The sequence below is a fragment of the Tremella mesenterica genome (assembly GCF_000271645.1).
Source record: "Tremella mesenterica DSM 1558 unplaced genomic scaffold TREMEscaffold_2, whole genome shotgun sequence".
NCBI lineage: Eukaryota > Fungi > Basidiomycota > Tremellomycetes > Tremellales > Tremellaceae > Tremella > Tremella mesenterica.
The window spans coordinates 2,263,414-2,284,114 of record NW_006711226.1 but is presented as its reverse complement, the minus strand read 5'-3'; the positions used below and the strand labels follow the sequence as shown (position 1 = coordinate 2,284,114).

The 20,701-nt window shown below is 47.6% G+C and overlaps 7 protein-coding genes across 7 annotated transcripts; 5 read left to right on the top strand and 2 right to left on the bottom strand.

Moving 5' to 3' along the window:
- Positions 1 to 58: 58 nt before the first annotated feature.
- Positions 59 to 2,821, top strand: TREMEDRAFT_71225 (uncharacterized protein). The gene is made up of 7 exons (XM_007003041.1): positions 59 to 336; positions 378 to 523; positions 567 to 692; positions 743 to 1,514; positions 1,546 to 1,790; positions 1,831 to 2,527; positions 2,568 to 2,821. Exons 1-7 carry the CDS (start codon positions 79 to 81, stop codon positions 2,763 to 2,765), a joined length of 2,442 nt encoding a protein of 813 aa, XP_007003103.1. The 5' UTR covers positions 59 to 78; the 3' UTR covers positions 2,766 to 2,821.
- Positions 2,822 to 2,955: 134 nt separating this feature from the next.
- TREMEDRAFT_37989 (uncharacterized protein) lies at positions 2,956 to 5,927 on the top strand. Its single transcript, XM_007002446.1, has 5 exons — positions 2,956 to 3,998; positions 4,288 to 5,193; positions 5,235 to 5,460; positions 5,502 to 5,751; positions 5,792 to 5,927. Exons 1-5 carry the CDS (start codon positions 2,986 to 2,988, stop codon positions 5,905 to 5,907), a joined length of 2,511 nt encoding a protein of 836 aa, XP_007002508.1. The 5' UTR covers positions 2,956 to 2,985; the 3' UTR covers positions 5,908 to 5,927.
- TREMEDRAFT_27638 (uncharacterized protein) lies at positions 5,912 to 8,423 on the bottom strand (the record flags this gene model as incomplete). Its single annotated transcript, XM_007002313.1, has 11 exons — positions 5,912 to 5,968; positions 6,013 to 6,158; positions 6,205 to 6,834; positions 6,920 to 7,210; positions 7,290 to 7,470; positions 7,517 to 7,621; positions 7,661 to 7,738; positions 7,780 to 7,919; positions 7,960 to 8,071; positions 8,115 to 8,195; positions 8,238 to 8,423. 11 exons carry the CDS (start codon positions 8,421 to 8,423, stop codon positions 5,912 to 5,914), a joined length of 2,007 nt encoding a protein of 668 aa, XP_007002375.1.
- A 353-nt stretch (positions 8,424 to 8,776) lies between these two features.
- Positions 8,777 to 10,096, top strand: TREMEDRAFT_27752 (uncharacterized protein; the record flags this gene model as incomplete). Its single annotated transcript, XM_007002326.1, has 6 exons — positions 8,777 to 8,817; positions 8,862 to 8,895; positions 8,950 to 9,067; positions 9,230 to 9,342; positions 9,486 to 9,946; positions 10,042 to 10,096. 6 exons carry the CDS (start codon positions 8,777 to 8,779, stop codon positions 10,094 to 10,096), a joined length of 822 nt encoding a protein of 273 aa, XP_007002388.1.
- TREMEDRAFT_37987 (uncharacterized protein) lies at positions 10,067 to 11,495 on the bottom strand. Its single transcript, XM_007002445.1, has 8 exons — positions 11,259 to 11,495; positions 11,079 to 11,133; positions 10,862 to 10,955; positions 10,689 to 10,767; positions 10,589 to 10,644; positions 10,347 to 10,492; positions 10,233 to 10,301; positions 10,067 to 10,189 (listed from the first exon to the last, which is right to left on the bottom strand). The coding sequence occupies exons 1-8, from the start codon at positions 11,372 to 11,374 to the stop codon at positions 10,157 to 10,159; spliced, it is 648 nt and encodes a 215-aa protein (XP_007002507.1). The 5' UTR covers positions 11,375 to 11,495; the 3' UTR covers positions 10,067 to 10,156.
- Positions 11,496 to 16,205: 4,710 nt separating this feature from the next.
- On the top strand, positions 16,206 to 18,602 carry TREMEDRAFT_42981 (uncharacterized protein; the record flags this gene model as incomplete). Its single annotated transcript, XM_007002519.1, has 6 exons — positions 16,206 to 16,272; positions 16,316 to 16,420; positions 16,468 to 16,526; positions 16,579 to 16,700; positions 16,748 to 16,959; positions 17,067 to 18,602. Coding segments are annotated over 6 exons (2,101 nt in total), but the record flags the coding sequence as incomplete, so codon positions are not given.
- Positions 18,603 to 19,812: 1,210 nt separating this feature from the next.
- Positions 19,813 to 20,579, top strand: TREMEDRAFT_56503 (uncharacterized protein). Its single transcript, XM_007002566.1, has 2 exons — positions 19,813 to 20,190; positions 20,235 to 20,579. Exons 1-2 carry the CDS (start codon positions 19,920 to 19,922, stop codon positions 20,372 to 20,374), a joined length of 411 nt encoding a protein of 136 aa, XP_007002628.1. The 5' UTR covers positions 19,813 to 19,919; the 3' UTR covers positions 20,375 to 20,579.
- Positions 20,580 to 20,701: the final 122 nt, after the last annotated feature.

Genomic DNA, 20,701 nt, shown 5'->3' with positions numbered 1-20,701 from the left:
ATTCGCTCCTTGCATAACAAAACAACTCTATCTTCATACCCTACACCTTCCTGCCAATCATCTTGGTTGGCTTTCAAAATGTTATCGACCATCCCCCTTTCTCTCCCATCCCTACGCCAACACTCCATCTTCATCCCTCCCCCTCACATCTCTACCTCTGGCGAAGAAGAATGGGAGGTCCTCTCTCGACCAGGGGAGCCTTCAATCCCTTCCCGTTCGAGTAAACTTGCCATATCAGACAGGGATCTATTCGTGGTCATGGGCAGAGAGATCCGAATGACCTCTCTTCCAGCAGAGGGGTTTGATGCGCTGGAAGGGGCGGTAGGGAACTACAAGGTGAGCTAGTCCCATGCTGCTATTACCTCGCTGAATGTAAGACGCTATCCAGTTCTCTTCTTTCTTTTTCGATCCACCAGATCGTGCCCAATCCAACTGGTCGACTACTGGCTGTGATTGGGCAAACGCAAATAGTCGTGTTGGTACTCCCGAAAGGCGGCATGTCTTCTGGCGAGGTGCATTGCAAGTAAGCTGTTCCATCTCTACGCGGTAGTCTTCCCTCATGATAGATCCTTTGCGATTGACGAGTATCAATTTTCATCAACTTCCTCGAGTAAAATCAGTAAAGTCATTTGGCATACCCTGGGAGAAGGTGGTAACTCTCTTTGGATACTCACTTCGGACGGACAACTTCGGTTAGTCTCGTCCCTCCCTTCACCCCTCCAGGGCTATACTGATCAGGTAGAGAGTATGATGTTCGACAGCCCGAAGACCCAACACAAACATTTTCTTTCCTTCCTGAATACTCCAAACCCTCTACCTCCCGTTTTACCGCCATCGACCCTTTCGAAATCTACGCCACCTCATTTTGTTTCTCGCCAGCAGCAGAAGAAGGTCTTTATGGTCTCATGGTACATGTGTTAGTGGCCAGCGGGGACATTTACACGATGGGTCCTGTCATGCCCTTTCACGCGGAGTTTCCCATCATTTCTTTGCGGAATATGAGAGCATACACCGACGCAAGACTCGATCGAGCCGAAGGTGATGTGTTTGGTGAAGCTTCGCAAGTGCATGCCAGGGTGTTGATGCAGCATCAATGGGTGGAGAGTCTGATCAAACAAGCCAAAACTGCTGAAGATTCTAAGAAAAGGGAAGAGACTCCAACGAAGATACGAAGTATACGTGCTAGCTCAGAAATACCGTCATCTTCACCTCCGCCGGGTAAGGTTGTGGTTCGACCCCCTCATCTGAGCGAGTCAGGAGGACCAGCACCAGGAATACATCGACCAATATTACGACAGGGCCCTATCGTTTTCACCCCTAGACCTAGAGATGGGGATGAGTTTGATGAAGACATTGCTCTCGATCTTGCCTTCATTCTCCCCGCACCGGGAGATGACGAGAAGAAGGCAGTCAACGACTTTCAGGTGGTCGCCGTTGGATGGGCAAGCGGAACTTTGGACGTGGGGGTATTGTTAGATCGACCTGAACCTCGATGGGTCAGCTCAAGGGTGAGTGTATAACAACTTGCAAAAGCTGACATGAAAGGATCCTGAAGATTTGGAAATCCAAGCTAACACTGTGGAAATCATCCGACTGTCGGGCGAAGAGAGATTATCCGTACAAAGCTCGGTGGAGATCATTCTTGATCCACTCTTCCCCGAAACCTTCTACGTGCAACATGAAAGAGGAGTGGACTCTGTCAATGTGGCGCCTTTGGTGTCGAAGCTGTTTCAATCGGACCAAGGTCGACTGGCTCAGTCATCCGTGACAAGACTCGTAGAGTCTACATCGTGAGACTTGTCATTGGTGTTGATGTGTATTGACCTCTAGGTCTTCCGACGTCAATATCATCGGCACAGTACCTCTGTGTAACATCTCTCTCGGGTATTGCTTGATTGCTTTGGGATCCTCTGGACAGCTCGCCACTGTCGAGCTCGACTTTCAACCTTCTAGCTCGACCGATATGTCATTGTCTCCTACGAAGTCTGTCAAGGTGATTCCTGCCGCAACCCAATCTGAAGATCCTCAATCTCTATTGGACCGGTTCGACTTTGATAATCTCGTTTCCTCCCTTGTCCGATCGGCTCAACCTTTCAATCCTTACCCCCTACTTCGAAAAATACCCGACTATAACGTCCCACTTCAGATGATCTCTCCTGAACATCTGAAAGGGTTTGGTACCGTCTCGGAAGCGTTTCAAACTCGATTACAGGCTATACAAGATGCGTCAGACGAGTTGGAACACCGAGTAGACGTGCAGATAAAGGAGTATCAACGTCAATTGAAACTTCTTAAAGAGTGTCAAATGCGGATATCTGAACTACACTCTCAATCTCGGAGGAAAAGGGTCGAAGAATTGTTACGAGCTCAGGAAGTCATGTCAGATCGGTTGACATCACTCATTTCTCGTTTGGCGGTTGAGTATAGACCGCAAGTGGGCGAAGCGGAGAAAAAGTGGTTCGAAGAGCTGGATAGATTAAGGTCACGAGTGGCGGGTAATAGGGGGTTGACAGCGAGAGTACAAAATGTGAGTGTGGATCGGATGTGGATTGTATGCTGATATGTAGGTGAAACAACAGATTGAGGCTCTGAAGCCGAGAAGAAAAGAGGAAGAAGATTTGACGGGGATGGGATATGGGAGTAGGCAGATCAAACCTCTGGAAATGGCGTTGAGCAGTCGGTCAGAGGAGATCAGGAGATTGATGAGGAAGATGGAATTGTTGACTGTGAAAGTGGAGTCTGGGCTGGGGGATGGGACTGTATGATCTTGCTAGATGCTAGGTGCTGTATACTGCATGACATCTTCGTGAATACCTTGTACGATTTCGACCAGGTTCCGATGATGATTGAGGACTTGCTTGGGAATGATAAAGTGATCACTGTACTTCGACGCGTGGGTGAGATTTGAATTCGCGTTCTCGATCAAAATCACTCTTCCGCCATACCATCCATCTTGAACTATACATCTTGAAAACCATCTTTGACATGCTCGCAGAACTATTCCTGGTCCTCTCTGGACATCCATCTTCCTTCTTCGTACCATCACCTTCCCCACCTTCGTCACCTTTCACACTCGTCGTCGCTCCTTCCCTCTCACAATACCTCCACCCCGGCGAGATCTCCACTCTCAACTCTCTCGCTCATCTAGCATTCCAATACTCCAAAATCCATCAATGGGCAAAAACGACCCAACTTATTGGATTAGAATCCATTTTCAATATCTCCATCAAAACCCACCCTACATCCAAACACCTTCCTACCTCTCAAATACCTGATCAATACCTATCCACATTAGCCGGTGGAATACTTGATTTCCTCAAAACGTACCAACAATCTCTAGTGGAAATAGAAGATAAAATACTTTCTTGTGATACTTCAACAGTACAAGATGAATCAGGTTACGTACCACTTTCACTCATTCAAGCTTCTTTATCAAAATGGTTCAACCCACTTTCCAACCTTTCTTCTTTGATCGATAAACTATCACAACATCCTCATACACCTAGCGAATTGATAGAACTTATATATACTTCGAGTCTCACTGGAAATCCTCAATTAGAAGAAATATACAAGATTTTATTCCAAGGATTGAAACATTTATTCTTAACCCATTTAACCGTTTTTCTATTATATGGGATAGCTCCAAGCGTATCAACTTCTCAATCACCTGTTGTAGCTTTGGATAAAGGATCAGATCCTCTTTCACCACAATATCGTTTATATGTTCTTAATGAAGATGTCATACCTCGTAAAATTGGGAAAACAACTAGAGAAGGGATTTTATATGTTGGGAGAGTCACTGCTACTTTGAAAAGAGAAGGAAAGAGTTTACCTAAATTGGTTCTGGATGAATTGAGGGATGAAATTATGAATGTCTCGAATTTGGAAGAAGGAGGAGGTTTGGAGAAAACTATTGGGAAAGCAAGATTGGAAGTTGGTGAATGGTTATGGAAACATGTTTTGACCGGTAATCATGTCATAGATGCTTTACAAGCATTGTGAGTAGTTTTCTCATTTTGATCTTTTTCATTGCATCTTCCAATCTTCTAATCTTCCAATCTCTCATCTCCAACCTTCCGTCTCCTTGCTTCTCTTCAGTGCAGGGAAACCTATCTCCCGCCTTGGGCATGTGTGTCCTTTCGATGAAGATCACGGAGAACAAGTAGAAGTGGTCAAGCATGGAGATTTCCTCCAGAGAGATCAGAGGAAGGTCCACTGGAACGTGGAGCAGAGAGAGAGAGAGAGAGATAGAGGAGAAAGTATGACTTAAAATCGCTGAATCCACAGCGGAGATTACTTTCTCACCCGTAATGGTCCATTCACACATAACCTCATTCGTCAAATCTCTCTACTACGTGTACGAAAATTGATCACTTCCAACCCACATTCATCATCTTCCGTAATTAAAGATCAAGATCTTTCACATTGTTTAACGAAAGCGAGTATATCCACTTTGGCGGAATACGATAAATTCTTAGATAAACTTCATTTACATCTCCCACAAGGACCTATACGTCCTCTCATGTCCGTAATACCTATATCAAATTCTATTCCTAATCCATACTTGTCCGAAATACCCATCAGAGATCTCTTTTCTACCTTTCCACTAGGTTCTCCTCTCATATTAGAAACACGCGTTTCCTGGCCTTTAGATTTATTCCTTTCTCCATCATCTATGAATAATTATACCGATATACATACGTATCTTTTCGCTTTTCGTGAAACACATATGAAAGTATTGGAATGTTGGACTTTTCTTAGTTCTTCTCAACGTCAAAGAAGGAAATGGACAGGTAGTACAGAAGGTGGTTCTCCTCTTGAAGCGAAAGAGAGACAACAGTTAGTTCGTTCGGCTTGGGGAGTTTTACGTATCATGTTATTCTTTTTAGATCAGATGTTGGGTCATTTCTTTGTGGATATTATAGATGTTCAACATCGTCAATTATTGAGTCAATTAGAAGGGATCAATTCTCATAAAACATCTTCAGAGACTGGATCTTTACGTGGTTCAATGACTCGACCACGTTCTCCTATAGATCGAAGAAATACCCCCACGACATCTTCACCTGATCCAATGGGAAGACCAGGTTCACCAGGATCTTTTCATACTCAATGGGAAAGAGGATCAACATCTCGAGCTCCTCCTACGCCTGGAAAATCTCAAACAGCTCATCTTGACTTTCTCACTCTCAGGTGAGTTCTTCTGATATATCAAGGGAGGACTGATGTTGTAGACAAATGCACTCGAGACATCTGGCCTTTCTCCGAGAGGGGTTACTCATTGCCGATAGAACCTCTGCCGCGTTAATCAGAGATATCTTGATGAGCTGTAGAAGGTTCACAGCTTTGGTAGATCGATGGGGTGGGGATGTCCTCCCTGAGCTTCTCGTGGAAGGTTCGGCGGAAGAAGTGACTAAGCTTTTGAAAGAACGTCAAATGGCAGTGCAAGAAGTGGCCAATGTGAGTTTCCTTCCAAAGGTAGACATTTGACTGACGTGAAGACATTGCGAGATCAATTGACGGAATTTTTCAGAATGTTAGTGGAAAGTCAAAACCCCTCCCTGGGTGATACATCGACAAGCGGGACGTCACGGACGAATGCAAGTAAGATCAACCTCACTCATGCTTCTCGGATCTTGTCGCGACATACCAGTTTCAAGGGAGTTTCGAAGAACAAGACCGGTCCGACGACGGCGGGTAAAGAAGACACAGCAGATGCTGATTCAAACATGAGTAGACATATAGAGCAATGTGAGTTGGTATGTTCGCTTACGACCAAGTTGATGAATAGTATTACTTCGACTAGACTTCAATGGCGTATTGACATCTTGGCTAGTCAAAGAAGAAAGGGGTGGTCAGACACAGAATATCTTAGCTGAAGGAGGTCTTTCCCCAGCCGTCCGATGATGCATCATCTTTGATGTGATATCAATGGGACAGGTTCAGGATCTCCAAAACTTTCCAATAACTACACATCAGTTTGGGAGAAACATCCGAATAAGTTTGACGTACCGTGGTACCATTGATCATGCCAGTAGTGGCAATGACGAACTTTCTCCCTTTGACTTGTTTCGCCATCCATCTCAATGCGGATATCTCGGTGTAAGTGCATCCTCCAAGGAAGAACACAACAGTCGTAATCGTTTCTTTTTCTCGTGCTGGAGATTAGATGGAGCCATTGGAAATGGACAAAAAGTAACTAACATATTTCATGTCTGCTTCCTTCCAACCTTTGACGTATATCAACAGTCGCTCCTGGTATACTCCCTAAAACATCTTCGAACCCTCTCCAACCTACCAACGGATGAGCTTTTTGTATTTCCCTCTTCCCCTCGTCGCCATCTACACCCATACCCGTACTGAGTACTGCATTCTTTTGAACAGCACATTGTACCAACCTCACGCTGATGGGGGCATATCCGCTATAGACATAACTGATGTCATTCGGTTTCGTATCGTCCACATCATCGACCACCAGTCGGAGACTCTTCCTCAGTGTCGGGAACGGTTGGGAGGATAATGACGGTGATTTAACCAGTAAGCCTAGCTTCTCGAGGGAGATCAATAAAGGGAGATGATGATATCCATGAACCTGAAGGAAATCCTTTTTGACACTTTCGAGTATTTTCGGCTTGATCCCACCTGAAACTATGGACATGAGCACCAGAGAACGTAAGACTGTAGCCCAAGGAGCTTGTTGAGCCATCAAATCGTCAATCGTGTTGAGTTGAGAAGGGAGGTCGTATCCCGCCACGAGATTTTGTTGAGCTTCGAGTGATTTGTTAAACTCTTCCGTCCGAGTGATAGGCATGAGTATTTCGGTGAGACCGGTATCTGATATCAGCTTTGTTTCCCTTTCGCATTATAGAAATCACATGGCTTGAAGGGAAAGTTGAGGAGCAAGATGAGAGATACTCACGTAATTTCAAACTTTGTTGTTCTCCTTGTAACCCTCCCAATTTCCCCACAAACGCTTTCATCTGAGATACACTCTTGAGATTCTTCGCACCACCATAATCACCTTCTAATCGACGTGCTACTTTGCTCAAACGGGTACCCACGACGGCAAAGTTTAGATCTCGTATTTCCCCCAACAGCTTGTCTTTCTGTCCATTCAGGTGATGCTTGCGTTTCTTCTGCGGAGGTTGACCGGTCGTGGTATTGGATGTGTTTTGAGGGTCTATCAAAACTGGATCGACTTCTATATGAGCTGAAATCAGTACAAGTTCCCGGTATATCATGTGAAATGACCGAATTTATCCGTTTGTCCAAAGGCAGGAAAGACTAACCATTTCGTATCCCTATAAACTCATCGAGCATACCCTCGTAAGTGAGTTGAGTACACATAGGCGTGACCCAGTCCACAGATCGATCAATGATGATCAATCCATCGACTTCGGTGGATAATTCCAAATCACTATAATGTTCTTCTCCCGATTGACAATGACGCTGAAGGAGGTTTGTCAATCTCTGGCTCATCAGCTCAATCAACAACTCACCTGTAGAGGTAACTCACTTTCGCTGCATCTCCTTTGCCCATTATACGAGGAAACATTCCGAACGCTCTTTGAAAATTCATGAGAGCTGATGAAGAATAATATAACGGTGTATCATCTCCGTTCTACCTGTCAGCTCCAAGATGTTCAGTTAGTTGACACACCATAAAGATGTCCTTTGCGACGTTATCCAGCTCCAAAGATATGAGGTCTTCTTCGACTGGTATAAATTCCAATTTATACTGCTTGTCAACCTGGTAGATAAACAATTCTCGGCGCTCACCTCTCCGATGGTGAGATCTCCAGCTACTCCTTCATCCTCTAACACCTTTTTACACAGCTCAGTGGCTCGGGGTACCAGTAACAGTGTATAAACCAGAGGTCCATTCGAAGAGACAGTACTCTGTTGCGCTTTGATCTGTTCTTCGAGTTAGCAAAGGTGTTATGACGTCGAATGACATACCGGCTATGGTCTTCATGTGACTCATCTTCGGTCGACAGAGCCAAACGACATTCCTCGTAGACACATTCAGAGGTCCTGGTTCTAGCCAAAAGATCTTGTCCACCGCTTGATGCTATGATATCAGCCTCTGAAGCCCATTAAGAGTATAAAATGACCTTCAAAAGGGCGACATCAGTGACCAGTCCTAGAGGTCCGGCGAGACCAGGGTCTAGGATAAGGGTCTTGGCACCTTGTATCTTCCCATCAGCTATGGCAAATGATCGGTGAATAGGCATTACCTCATTGAGAGACTCAACCAGAGCGCTTTTGGCCAAGTCGGAAAGGATCTGCAGGTTGAGGGGTTTCTCGGTGGGAAGTTGGTTGGTGCTCTCTGAATCTCCAGACGTGGAGGGTGGTGGAGGGGTGTTGAGTAGAGAAGCGGGGGTTCTGAAGGGACGAGAGGGACCAGCTGTGTTTGTCGCCATGATCACTTAGCACTCAGTTTGACTGGAGAATTCGAGTGGGAGCGATATGTGTACACTACGAGGAGTACAGTAAGTCATTCATCATGCTTAAGTAGATCTAGACCCCACCGCAGAGGATGTTGAGGGAAGGCGGCGAACGCCGCTCTCCTATAACCTCTCCTCACGCAGCCTTCTCCCTCATAAACCCGACCTGTATTCTTCTCTTGTCTTCCTGATACCCTGTGACACCTTTAAAGTCACGACAGCTTGTTGCTCCTACTTGCTGCATCCAAAGTTTACTACGCTGCCCAGCAATTTGACTCCTCAAAGACCGCCTACCGACACCACACCCGGAGGAAGACATAGCAAACAAGATGGAAGAGATGTCTACTGAAGAGAGCGATTACGCCGACTCGTATGTCTTTCCCTATATGCCATCTGACATATGCTCATGAACAGGTGGATATCTTGGTTTCTATCGACCAAAGGAAATGTCAGTCGTAATAACCACCAACTCCGGTCAAGCTAGCGGAAGGCTGACAAGTAGGAATACTTTGCGGAAGTGGACGAAGATTACATATTTGATAGATTCAACCTGACTGGTTTGAACAGCGACGTAGTGGCCGAGTATCCTAAAGCATTGGATTTGATTACTGATTCTTTGGGTTTGTCCCTTTTGTCTGACCATTCAATCCACACTCCCATTCCCGTGAACCAACGATGTCTCGCAAATAGACATGGTGTGTTCAAAGGTATGGCTCCCGGCAGGCGTTGTGATCAAGTCTCATCCTGGGGAGAGATCAAGTGAGACGAACGCTGACGAATAGACGACGAAGCTTTAGATGATGATACTCGAGAAACTATCGAACATTCCGCTCGATTCTTATATGGCCTCATTCACGCGAGATACATTGTGACATCCCGTGGTTTAGCCAAAATGGTGAGTGGATTCCTTCCCATTCTTGCTTTCAATACATCTCTCCCTCCACTTACCGTAACTTATTCTCGAAAGTCTCGGTCAAGATATCTCTCAAGAACATGAGGGCCGAAGGGACGCATCATGGGGATGTCCACTGACATCAGCTCGACAAATTCCGTAAAGCAGACTTTGGTCGTTGTCCTCGTGTCTACTGCTATTCCCAACCACTTCTCCCCGTCGGCCTCTCAGACATCCCAGACCAAAAAGCCGTCAAGCTTTACTGTCCGCGGTGTGAAGATATCTACTCTCCAAAGTCTAATCGGCATGGAACTATCGATGGAGCTTTCTTCGGTACCACCTTCCCACACATGCTATTGATGGTCTACCCTCAGGCTATACCTACGAAGGGGCAACCTGTGGGTGCCACCACTGGCGGTTTGATGGATCTACGAGGGGTTCAAGCTGTCAGAGAGGGTGGTATCGTCAGTGGTGTTGGAGGCGTGGGAACTCTGGGGAGTACGGCCAATGTGGCCCTGAAGGCGGATACTTATCAACCGAGATTATTTGGGTTTAGGGTGCATGAGGAGGCGAGATTGGCAAGATGGAGACAGGCTCAACGGGATCAGTAAGTTGACAGTTTGAGATGACCCTTGATTCCTTGACGGAAGTCGGTTCGTCGAGGAGATATGGGTGTTTATCACGACCCCGGCTGACACTCAGACAAATAGCTAGGTTGGAAGCTATAGAAAAGGAACAAAATCCTTCATCAATGTAATCATGCGAATGGAAATGAACGATACTACATATGTACGACCCTTCTCTCTCACGATGCATGTCATTTATTGTGCGTGTTGAAAAGTCGGTCTCCCTGTCTCATCAGCTTCCATTCTTAGCGTCAAATATGGTCTCACCGCATCACCCAGACCTGGGGATATGTATCCTCGTTCAGTGAGCTCATCATCAATGGCGCCGATGAAGATCTGGGGATCAGCTCTTGGTTCGAGACGGATACGAGTATAGCTTACCTCGACGTCGGGAAACTCTTCCGAGACGTGTCTGACACCTTGCCTGCTTCCTAGTACAGATACGATCTTGATTTGATCTTGCCTTAATCCCCAGTCGGTCAGCATGCCTAGTGCGGCAATTGCCGTCCCTCCCGTAGCGATGAGTGCTGAGTGTTAGCGTCGTGTTCCAAGTGAGAATTCCACTTCGCTCGTCGAGTGATAAAGGGAAACCTCCAGGCAGATGTAGAGGAGAAGGTACTCACGATCCAAGACAAAGACCAGATCTGCGGTGACCTCGGTGGGGAGCTTTGAGTAGTATCTACGTATTTTAGCTCTTGTCATTACACAGACAGATCCGCTCACTCGATGGCCTGAAGGGTGACTTTGTCTCTGAACAGACCAAGATGGAGGACGGTAGCGTCGGGGAAGAGTTCCAGTGCCGCTAAGATTCAGCTGACCAACTCCTAGTCCCTTTTGAATCAAGAATCAATATATCGCTACAAGTCAGGATTGATAAGGAGGAATGATCAACGCACCATCAACGAAGCCCGTTCCAGCTCGAAGAATGGGTGAAAGACCAATACGCAAAGGTATAGCCTGCCCAGTGAATGCCGCTATGGGACTTTGTAGCTGACCCTTAGCAACTTCTTCCGCCAATTTCTATGATCTCAGGAGAGACTGCTACCACACAAAAGATCAAATAGCTCAGCAGTGGGGTAGTGAAATGTGAGGTGAACGGGTGTCGTGACTCACATTGGGTACATCGATCAATGGTAATCCTCTAGAGGCTTCGTATACCAACATTGATCTAATCGTCAGTCAGACAGGCTGAGGCAGGACGGAGGGGTGAAGGGGAGTAAGTATATGTCAATCAGGGGGGACCTCTGTGGATGAGAGGAGGAGTCAGCTGAGTGAGATAATGTAGATACTCACCCAATGACTTTGATTCCTTCTCGGAAATCCTTAGCTGGGAGATCATGTAGCCTCAACTGGGTGAGTTTTGAGAGAATCAAGGGATGCCTTGAGATATGTACTTGCGCTCCTGGCATGCTGAAGTGTCTGTTTGTAACCGATTTGCTATGAATTGAGTGATGTTGAGGTGAGTTCAGTCGTACAGAGAGGGCAAGTTATTAAGCTATACCACTGATGAAGAGTAATGTGGGGAGGTATGACGAAGAGAGGAGGAATGAAGAGATAAGCTGCCCGATGAGCGCGGACGAGCGGACGAACGGGCGTAAATGAAGAAAGGAGGCGAAGGAGGCGAATCTCTTTCTTTTGACGGTACATCATGCGGTTGATAGTCAATGACGTAGTCACACGAATAGAGAGTCTTCTGAGGAGGGCTCATGAATCCTTGATGAAGAAGTCTGCGGCGCAATGAGTAGAAGCAGTTGAGGAACTTACAATATGTTGAAGTCTCATTGCTCATGGGCTAAGGTGAGTTGAAAGGGTAATTGGGTGGCGAGTGGCTGTAGCATGTGGCAGTCGTCCGCGCCGCGAGGGAGTGGCGATGCCACGAATGGCCACAAAACGCGCAGAAACGCGGAGTCACTCATTGATCTGCCTCTACATCTCAACTCATCATCGCAACATCGCAAGACACAAAAACTGAATTGGGGTAACAAAGTCTGCTCTTTCACATGGTGATCTTGTAGCTCAGTTTGGTTAGAGCGCCGTACTAACTTGATGCAGAAGTCTGCGGTGGCATGGGTGGAAGCAGTGATAATAAAACAATATGTACTCACTAGTGTGCCAACTCCCCCCACCTCTATCGTCTCGCTTCGGCCTAGACAAAACAAACAAACAAACAAATGACCGACGGTTAGACTTTTTCGTCCTCTCCTTTTCCAACAACGTAGAACCGAAAACCTCACCATAAAGATAAAAGATCAGAGGACAGAGTAATCGTCACTGTGAAAGATTCAAGGTCAACGTGAAACTTCAAGATCAAGTATAAACAGATCGATCGACCATGCACACTTTCAACTTGCATGATGTGAAGCCTTGCAATGAAAAAACCAGTCTGTCACGACAGGGATATTATGGCTCAGTCGTGCCCCATATCTCATCTCTATGGTAAATAACCTATTCAAATCACTACGATAGGTGATCAAGCCATGATAGGCTGTTTGGCGACTAAATAGATGATTGATCCTATCAAGTAGATGATCAATCCTATCCAGTAGAGAATGAATCCTATCAAGTAGAGGATCATTCCTATCAAGTAGATGATTACTCATATTAAATAGGTAATCAGTCATATCAAATAGGTGATTGGCCATATTAGATAGGTTACTTGACAAGCCAAATAGGTTATCGAATAGGAAATAGGTAATTTAAGACGGGGGATGTCATGACCGGGTAGCGAGCCCGTGACCATAAAATGTCCTGAAAGGCTCAATATCAACTCTGCTAGTGAGAGTTGATCTCGCTATAAGTACTGGTCGTGACATATTCCCCCCCTTCAGGGAAGCTGGCGTCTCAACAGCAGTACTTCTGAACCTGAAACCGTGGCAGGCGCGAGGCCTGTGGGTTTCCAAGTCACATGCGCTCAGCAGGTATCCACGCTCTCGGAACTAGGAACTAGGAACGTCGAATCGGAAGATTCGACCATGGGATGGTCACATAGGACCCTCGGATGGTTGGCAACCCCCAAACCAACCCCTCAGGGCGAAACCTGAGGACAAACGGTGCTGACACCTGCAGCCAGCACCTCACATAGAGTGAGAGCCGCGAATGCGAACGTGACAGTACACTCGACATTTTCGGGTCAGACGTTCGATTACTACCGCTGGAGGTTACCCAGGGAAAAAGGGTTTAACTATGGAGTAATGTGCGTGCTTGGCTTGGAAACCCTCCGGTACTCGGGGAGTATGGCCGACAAGGTTTCAGGTTCAGAAGGGTACTCGTGCGGTGTGGTGAGCCGCAATATAAACAGTCAGCCCGCGGATTTCAAAAAGTTGCCGCGTTAGAAGACGTAACTCCGGCGGGTCGGGTCTGCAGTGTGCAACTACGTCGTCGAGGTCGCCGACCCTGAAAGAAGAGGGGGCGAGTGTCAGGAACTGAGTACCCCTTATAAGGGAACTCGACATCTTCCAGGAAGATGTTGAGTATTGAGCCTTTTAGTGAGGACGTTATGATGCAGGTCCCTTACTGCATTCATGACAGGGGATAGGTTAGTTAATAGGCAGAATAGGTAACTCAAGGGATAAGTAGGTAGTTTTGCCTCGAGAATTACCTATGTGAGCTATATCATGGATAGGTTTGCTATCTCTAGGTAGACTATATAAAGAGCACATTTACTTTGTAGTTCTCTTCTTCTCAAGGATCAAAATATTATTTGCCACTTCACCAAAGACCTCTTCTTGACATATTACTTACTTCGAACCAACCCTCATCATTACCTCTGTCAACACCATCACAGATGCCGTCATCATCATCTCGACCTGCCCGGATCCTTCGCAAGTCAGTTAGTTGTCCAATCATATCACAAGTCTACGGACAACATACTAACCATCGTTGTCCAAGCTAACTAAACAGTTGCAGTCCACCTGTCTTCGATCCATCGAGGTCTGTCAAGGACAGGACCGTGACACGGTCGGTCCAAAACCACTGTTGTTTCATTCCGTGTTACGCTTACATTGGTAGTACTCGTCACGCTCGAAAATTCTTTTCATAAGGGAGAATATCTTGCTTGTTGTGTAAATACTTTGGTGAGTTTGTCTCCCCCTTTTCCCTCGCTTGCCCTATCAATCTATCTATCTATCTATTTATCTATCTATCTATAATAATGATAGTCCAGGAAGCGCCTGAAGAGCGTGACGAAGTTCCTCCTATTCAACCTCGACAGTGCAATATTTGTAAATACTTTGGTGAGTTTGTCTCTCCCTTTTCCCTCGCTTGCCCTATCAATCTATCTATCTATCTATCTATAATAATAATAGACCAGGAAGCCCCTGAAGAGCGTGGCGAAATTGCTCCTGTTCAACCTCGAGGAAGCCCCTGAAGAGCGTGGCGAAATTCCTCCTGTTCAACCTCGAGGAAGCCCCTGAAGAGCGTGGTGAAATTCCTCCTGTTCAACCTCGAGGAAGCCCCTGAAGAGCGTGGCGAAGTTCCTCCTATTCAACCTCGACACTCCAATATTCCTTACAGACCATCTGCGCATGATGATGGGTCCCTTGCCCACCACTTCATGCAAGTGCCGGCAGCACCAGTCACCGACCAAGTGCCCGCCATGTCGGCGGAGCTGCGGCAACCACTTACCGAGGCATCGGATTGACCCGAATTTCAACGTAACTGACTGGAAAATTGGTCAAAACAGGGACTTTAGGTAAGCTTAGATTCACATCGCCTCCCGAGTCGATTTCCTTGTATCCCCCTTCCACGCTGATCTTCTTGAAGTGTACCCTATGGTGAAAAATTCCTCGACCGTGGGTCCCGTGTCGACACACGAACACACTCTTCATAACGCTCGAGATAAAGCAAGTTTGAACCGACCTGTTCAAGATGATCTCCGGTCTGCAGTAGGTAGACTAGGCATCTGCCGGATCGCCTGCCCTATAGGCATGCGATGGAGAACGTTAGCGTCTAGGCTCGCGAGTTCGGATGGATGATGGGCATGAACCAATCAGCTACTGGGAATCTTCTTCAAATTCCGGGTTCACCCCCATAACATTTGCGTGCCTGACGCACCCAACTGACGCACGCAATTAGAACAAGCTTGGGGTAAAGGTGGTTCTCAAGGAGAAAAAGGAATGTGAGTTTGTTCTTACTTCTGTTCGTTTATCATTTTAGTACCATCTCGACTATTTGAACCGAGTGTTGGCCAACCGGTCAGATTGACAGGCCCGTCTCTCGCCTCTCGAGCCGACTCCGTGGACCCGTGGATAGATTGGCTATGGTGACGCAAAAGGGTAAATGGGTAGCAAGCTGAATGCAATACCAAAGAGATTCAAAGTGGCACAGAAGATCTTGTAGCTCAGCAAGGTAGCAGCGCCGTACTGATAGTGATGCGGAGGTCCACGGTTCAAGTCCGTGCAAGATCAATTCTTTTCTAAATGGCGACCTGAGGAAAGTGAGTGTGGCACTTTTGCGCCCAAACACCTAGCAGCACTTGACATTGTCCTACTGTTCGAGCTCGTCAGGGATCATCTTTGAGACCTGACTTTCGACGTTTCGCCTACAATTACCCCAAGCTTCGCTCCCTACACTGCGGAACTTAGTTTTCCAATTACCATGAAAGGGTCGGTTTTCATCCATTTATATTCTCTCACCCAATTACGACCAAAGGACCTCTACCTTTGACAACCATACTGACTCTCACCTTTCCATACTGAACCCGTATCCAATCAGCAGAAATAGCCCATGCTGATTGTTCCTAGCACACCCTGTCAAACACTGTCGTGATTATGTACAAGACTACAGGGTCCCTGCAGTCACCAATCGTCAAATGGGCTCCGGCTGGCCTACTCCCTGCAGTCACCAATCGTCAAATGGGCTCCGGCTGGCCTACTCCCTGCAGTCATCAATCGTCAAATGGGCTCCCGGGGCGACAATTTGCCTGCTGCGCGGCTCGGGAGCGCCTGCCTCGCCCGTGGTGGAGGTGGTGGTGGAGAAGCCTGCGCGCCTGCGGAGAATGATCCATACGATGGCTGGTGAAGGGCTCCAAGTAGGTGTGTTCCTGCCGTTTGGGGGATTCGCTAAAGCGTAGACTACGATCATGCGACGGGGCTCCATGTCATATATTACCCCTGTCGATTTCGCTAGCGCTATGCTGCATGCTGCCACTGTCTGACATGTACGATCTGCAGCGGCGATACGATTGGGATCGAGCTCGAAACTTTTCTTGCCCGCGATTTCATTCCTAACCCTTCCTTATACCATGTCTCACCCTATCCCCTGCACCGTGAAGCTGAGTTTTACCCAAGAACAACTACGCGCGATACAAGTAAATTCTTACCTTTGACGAAGTAGTGTGGTCTGACTCACAGGATCCAACAAACGGTGTGAGACAGTTCAGCGAGTCGTACCCGGCCCTCAATGACCGACGTCAACAGCTGCCGGCTTGGCAGGGGGTGTCTCGGTTTTTTGAAGCTGTGAGAGCGAATACTGTGGCCTGTGGAGATCGAGCTCAATGTTTCAGTTCGAAAAATCCCAAGTGGTCATTGTGTCCGCGGAGACCGGAAGCGGCAAGTCCACCCAGTGAGTCAACGAAGGCTCTATAGCCTGCTGCGTAGCTCATGGCTGACGTTAGACTCCCCCAAGCATGCGCCCACCTTTTAGAGGGCTCGGGATGTGCTGGGAAGGTGTTTATCACCCAACCACGTCGCCTGGCTGCTAGGAGCGTTGCGGAGAGGTTGGCTGAGGAGATGGACGGTGAGCCTTGCACATCAAAGAGAACTGAATTTAGGCTAACATTCAAGATCGGCTCGGAGGGATGGTCGGGCTGCAAATGAAGGGTCTATCCGTCATGCCCAAAGACTCGACCAAGGCCAGAATCCAGGTGTTCACGGACGGATTCCTCATCGCCAAGCTATCACGGGACCCGCTGTTGAGTGACTGTGGGGTAGTCATCGTGGATGAAGTTCACGAGAGAGGCGTAAATATCGACATCCTCCTCGGTTTCCTGCGCCTTGTGAGTGGTCTGATATCTTACGGTCGCGTGACCCAACCTTCTTCGTCCTATCACCAACCGGTGTAGCAGTGTCTAGTGTGTTATCAATGAATCAAGCTGATGCCCAGCTCATCCCTACTCGTCCAGACCTTCGCGTTATCTGTATGTCCGCCACGGGCGATAACGCAACCCTCCTCGAACACTTTGCCCCTTTCCGTCCCGAGCTGGTGGTGATACCCGGTGTTGCTAAAACTATCCATCATCACTTTCTGCTATCAACCCCTCGCAGTTGGATGGAGTCCGCTTTCCAAACCGTTCGACAGATCGTCACCAATATCAATAAGACGTACCCTCCCGGAGACATGCTGATCTTCTGCCCTGGGGAAGGGGAAATACACCAACTATGTGACGATCTTGAATTCCTGTATGACGCTGTTCCCGAGATGGCAAAATTCAAGGTGCTAAAGTTATACCGAACCTTACCGAAAATCGAACAAGACAAAGTCATGGCCGATTCAATGATATGCAGTAATGTCGAAGAACACATCTGCAACGCCGCCAGCGGATGTCAACGATATCGAAAGATCATCGTCTCAACCAACATCGCTGAAACCTCATTAACCTTCCCCCACCTTGTGTACCTGCTTGACTGTGGCTTCAACAGGATGCCAGTGTATTCCGCCGTCATCGACGCTCAAGAGCTCCTCGAAGTCCCCAACTCTCGTGCGCAGACACATCAGCGCTGCGGTCGAGTAGGCCGCACCCAAGACGGCTATGCATATCACCTGTATGAGAAGAGCGAGCTGAACAAGATGATGGATCATCAAAGATGTCCACTCAGACGAACCGATCTCTCCCAAACCCTGCTGAAACTTCTTGCGCTCAATCTTCCTACAGGCTCGGCATGGTCTTTTCCTTGGCCAACACGTCCTCATCCTGCTCAGATTTTGCGCGCTGCAGATCAGCTAACAACCACTGGGTTCATGGAGAAGGGAGAAATGAAGCTGAACAAGAAAGGTCAACTTGCCTCCAATCTTGACTTGTCTCTACCTCTTGCTCGCCTATTCCTCCAAGCGCAAGGCTCCCCGGTAGGACGAGATCTTCTTACTCTGATCGCGGTTCTGGAACAATTCGATCTTCTGCACAGCCCTGCAGAAGAGCAGGTCTCAGCTAGTGGTCGGTGGAAAGACTTTATCGATCCAAGAGGTGACCCCCTATCCCGTCTCAACATCTTCAACGCCTGGCTAGCTCATCAGCGTACCGACGAAAGTGTCAGATTTGCCAGGTCCGCTTATGTCAGTTGGGAAGCTTGTGTGTCTATCGAGGAGAGAATTGAAGAATTGGTTTCGATGTGGGAAGATAGAAAATTCCCAACTTTACCTCCCTCGCCCCCTCATGATGCACACTGGCACAGCCAGATGGGCCTTCACCTGTGTCACGCTTATATGACAAACCTGAGCAAAAGATACACCCCTCCTGCAAAGCCTAAACAAAAAAGCGTGACGGTCTATAAGAAGTTAAAGGAGCGAGGAGAACAGGCACATCAACGTCTATCGGAGGACATGCACCTCTATCATGGCCGCCTGATGAGTTCCGATGCCCCACCTTTCCTGGTCTACACCTCGGTGAGAAATTCCCTTCAGATTATCATTGTTGTCAACTGACAAAAAGCTCAAATTCAACTCCGCTACAGAACGGCGAACGATGGACCAAGCGTATGCCGTGAGACCGGAATGGGTGGTACAGGCGTTGCGAATGGATGCAGAGGAGCTCTCAGAACAGGCTATTCCTGCCACGAAAAAGCGTCCCTTCGAAGGTGAGTGCTCTTAGTCTTAGTCAAAGACAGTGTTAAGTGGCAGACACAACGGATGTTCCCCGTAAACATCAACGGATCGAAAAAAAACCCAGTGTTCCCCAGCTTAATCCTGATACACTCGTCCACGTCGATAATCCTGATACACTCGTCCACGTCGATAAGATTCTGAAAAGACAACTCGTTGGATTTAGACGGGTGAGCAATCACCTAACGCACAGGCTGGAGGAAAAAGCCGTGGATGTCTATACCGCTGTGGTCGGCAATATCGAGGGTAACGGTCAGTCAAACGAGGCCATCAGATCTTGGGTGTGGGATATCTTCCGACCATGCGGTGATATTGTCAGTGATTTCAGGATTCAGCTAGCGCGGCTGACATCAGCTTGCCATTCATCTGCACAGTCAAGATCATGCACCGAGGAGAAGACGTGTCGACGTGCACTTCGTGGATATGGATGGATGCAGGAGGGCTTTGTTCAAGGTGAGTCTGCTTCTGACATCGATAGACCGAGTCCCACATGACATCAACGTCCTCGGGGCATCTAATACTCAAGCTGACCTTATAGGATCGAGAGGCATTCCAGATGGGAGATACCACTCAAAACATGACAGTCCGGCCTCATCTCCTCAGCAAAAACCACGCTTGGGTGAGTTGTTCAACAAACTATCTCTTTCAGACGATCCAAACTGATCTCAGTTCGTGATGCCTCGCCAGCAGGCTGAATGTTCACACAGATATGCGACACACAAGAAGCCTGCTTTGTCAGTGGCGTTCGCTCGTCAGCTTGAGATCACTCGTGGTGGTGCTACCGACCATTCCCTACCTCTTGTGGAAGAGCTGACATTCCTTCCATGGAATCAACTGGAAGACTGTCCCGACCAACTCGTACCTGGTGTCCGGCAAAACATTGGACCATCAAGACGTCAAGAAGCTTTCGACGACCACGACCCAAACGACCGATCCGACCCCCAGTTCATGGAGAATATCCGTCGCTTTTCCGCCTCACGACTCTCTGTTCCAGCAGTACAGCAGCGTATTGATGGCTTCTTCTATCGATACAAAACTTACTGGAGCTGGGAAGACGAGTTAATAGGTCGACTAAAGTCATGCGCCCTTCATACGACAGTCGATAGGACGGAATGGGCAAGCCGCGAGGATGTCGAGGCCATGTGGGACTCGGTTTACCGAGGACAACATGCACGAATACAAGAGCCTCAAACCGAAATCCACCAAGGAGAACAAGCACGAATACAAGAGTCTGAAACCGAAAGCGTGTCGGGTATTCTGAAGGTGCTGAGTGGATTTACGGCGGATCAATTGCATCTGATGCTTTTGACAGATGGAATGGAAGGATTAGATATTGAGGATGTTGATGATAGTTTGGCAGCTGGGAAGAGTAGGAAAAAGCAACTCCATCTCTACCAAAAGAATCACCCTGGTGAGGATCGTCTCTGATTGCAACGTTTGAGCTGATTTCCATAGGAGAGACTTTCATACCGGCTTTTTCACTGGGATATGCGTACGACTCTGCAGACGTCTCAGGAAGACTTTTCCCTCTCGATCTTCCTGACATTGCATACGATCTTCCTCCTCCCATCCATCCCCCTCAGTTGCTGTTGTGATGACTAACATCCGGATGAATTGCTGCTGACTTAGGCAGTAACCGCCGGTCTCAATACGATGGGGAGAAACGATATGTTATTTCACTCTAATGTCATACTGTAACATAATTCATGTCTTAAACGCGATAGGAAGGTACTAAGCGGACGGGTCGATCTGGAAGTGAGAAGGAAATTGTAGATGGCACGATGCACATATACGTCAGCGAAATACGTCGAACCGCGAACCGGCGATCGGCGACCAGAGGTCATTTCCGTCATCGTCGGACGTGGAGTGAACAGTCACCCGAATCACATCGGCGAACCCCTCCTAAGCCACATCTGTTGCTC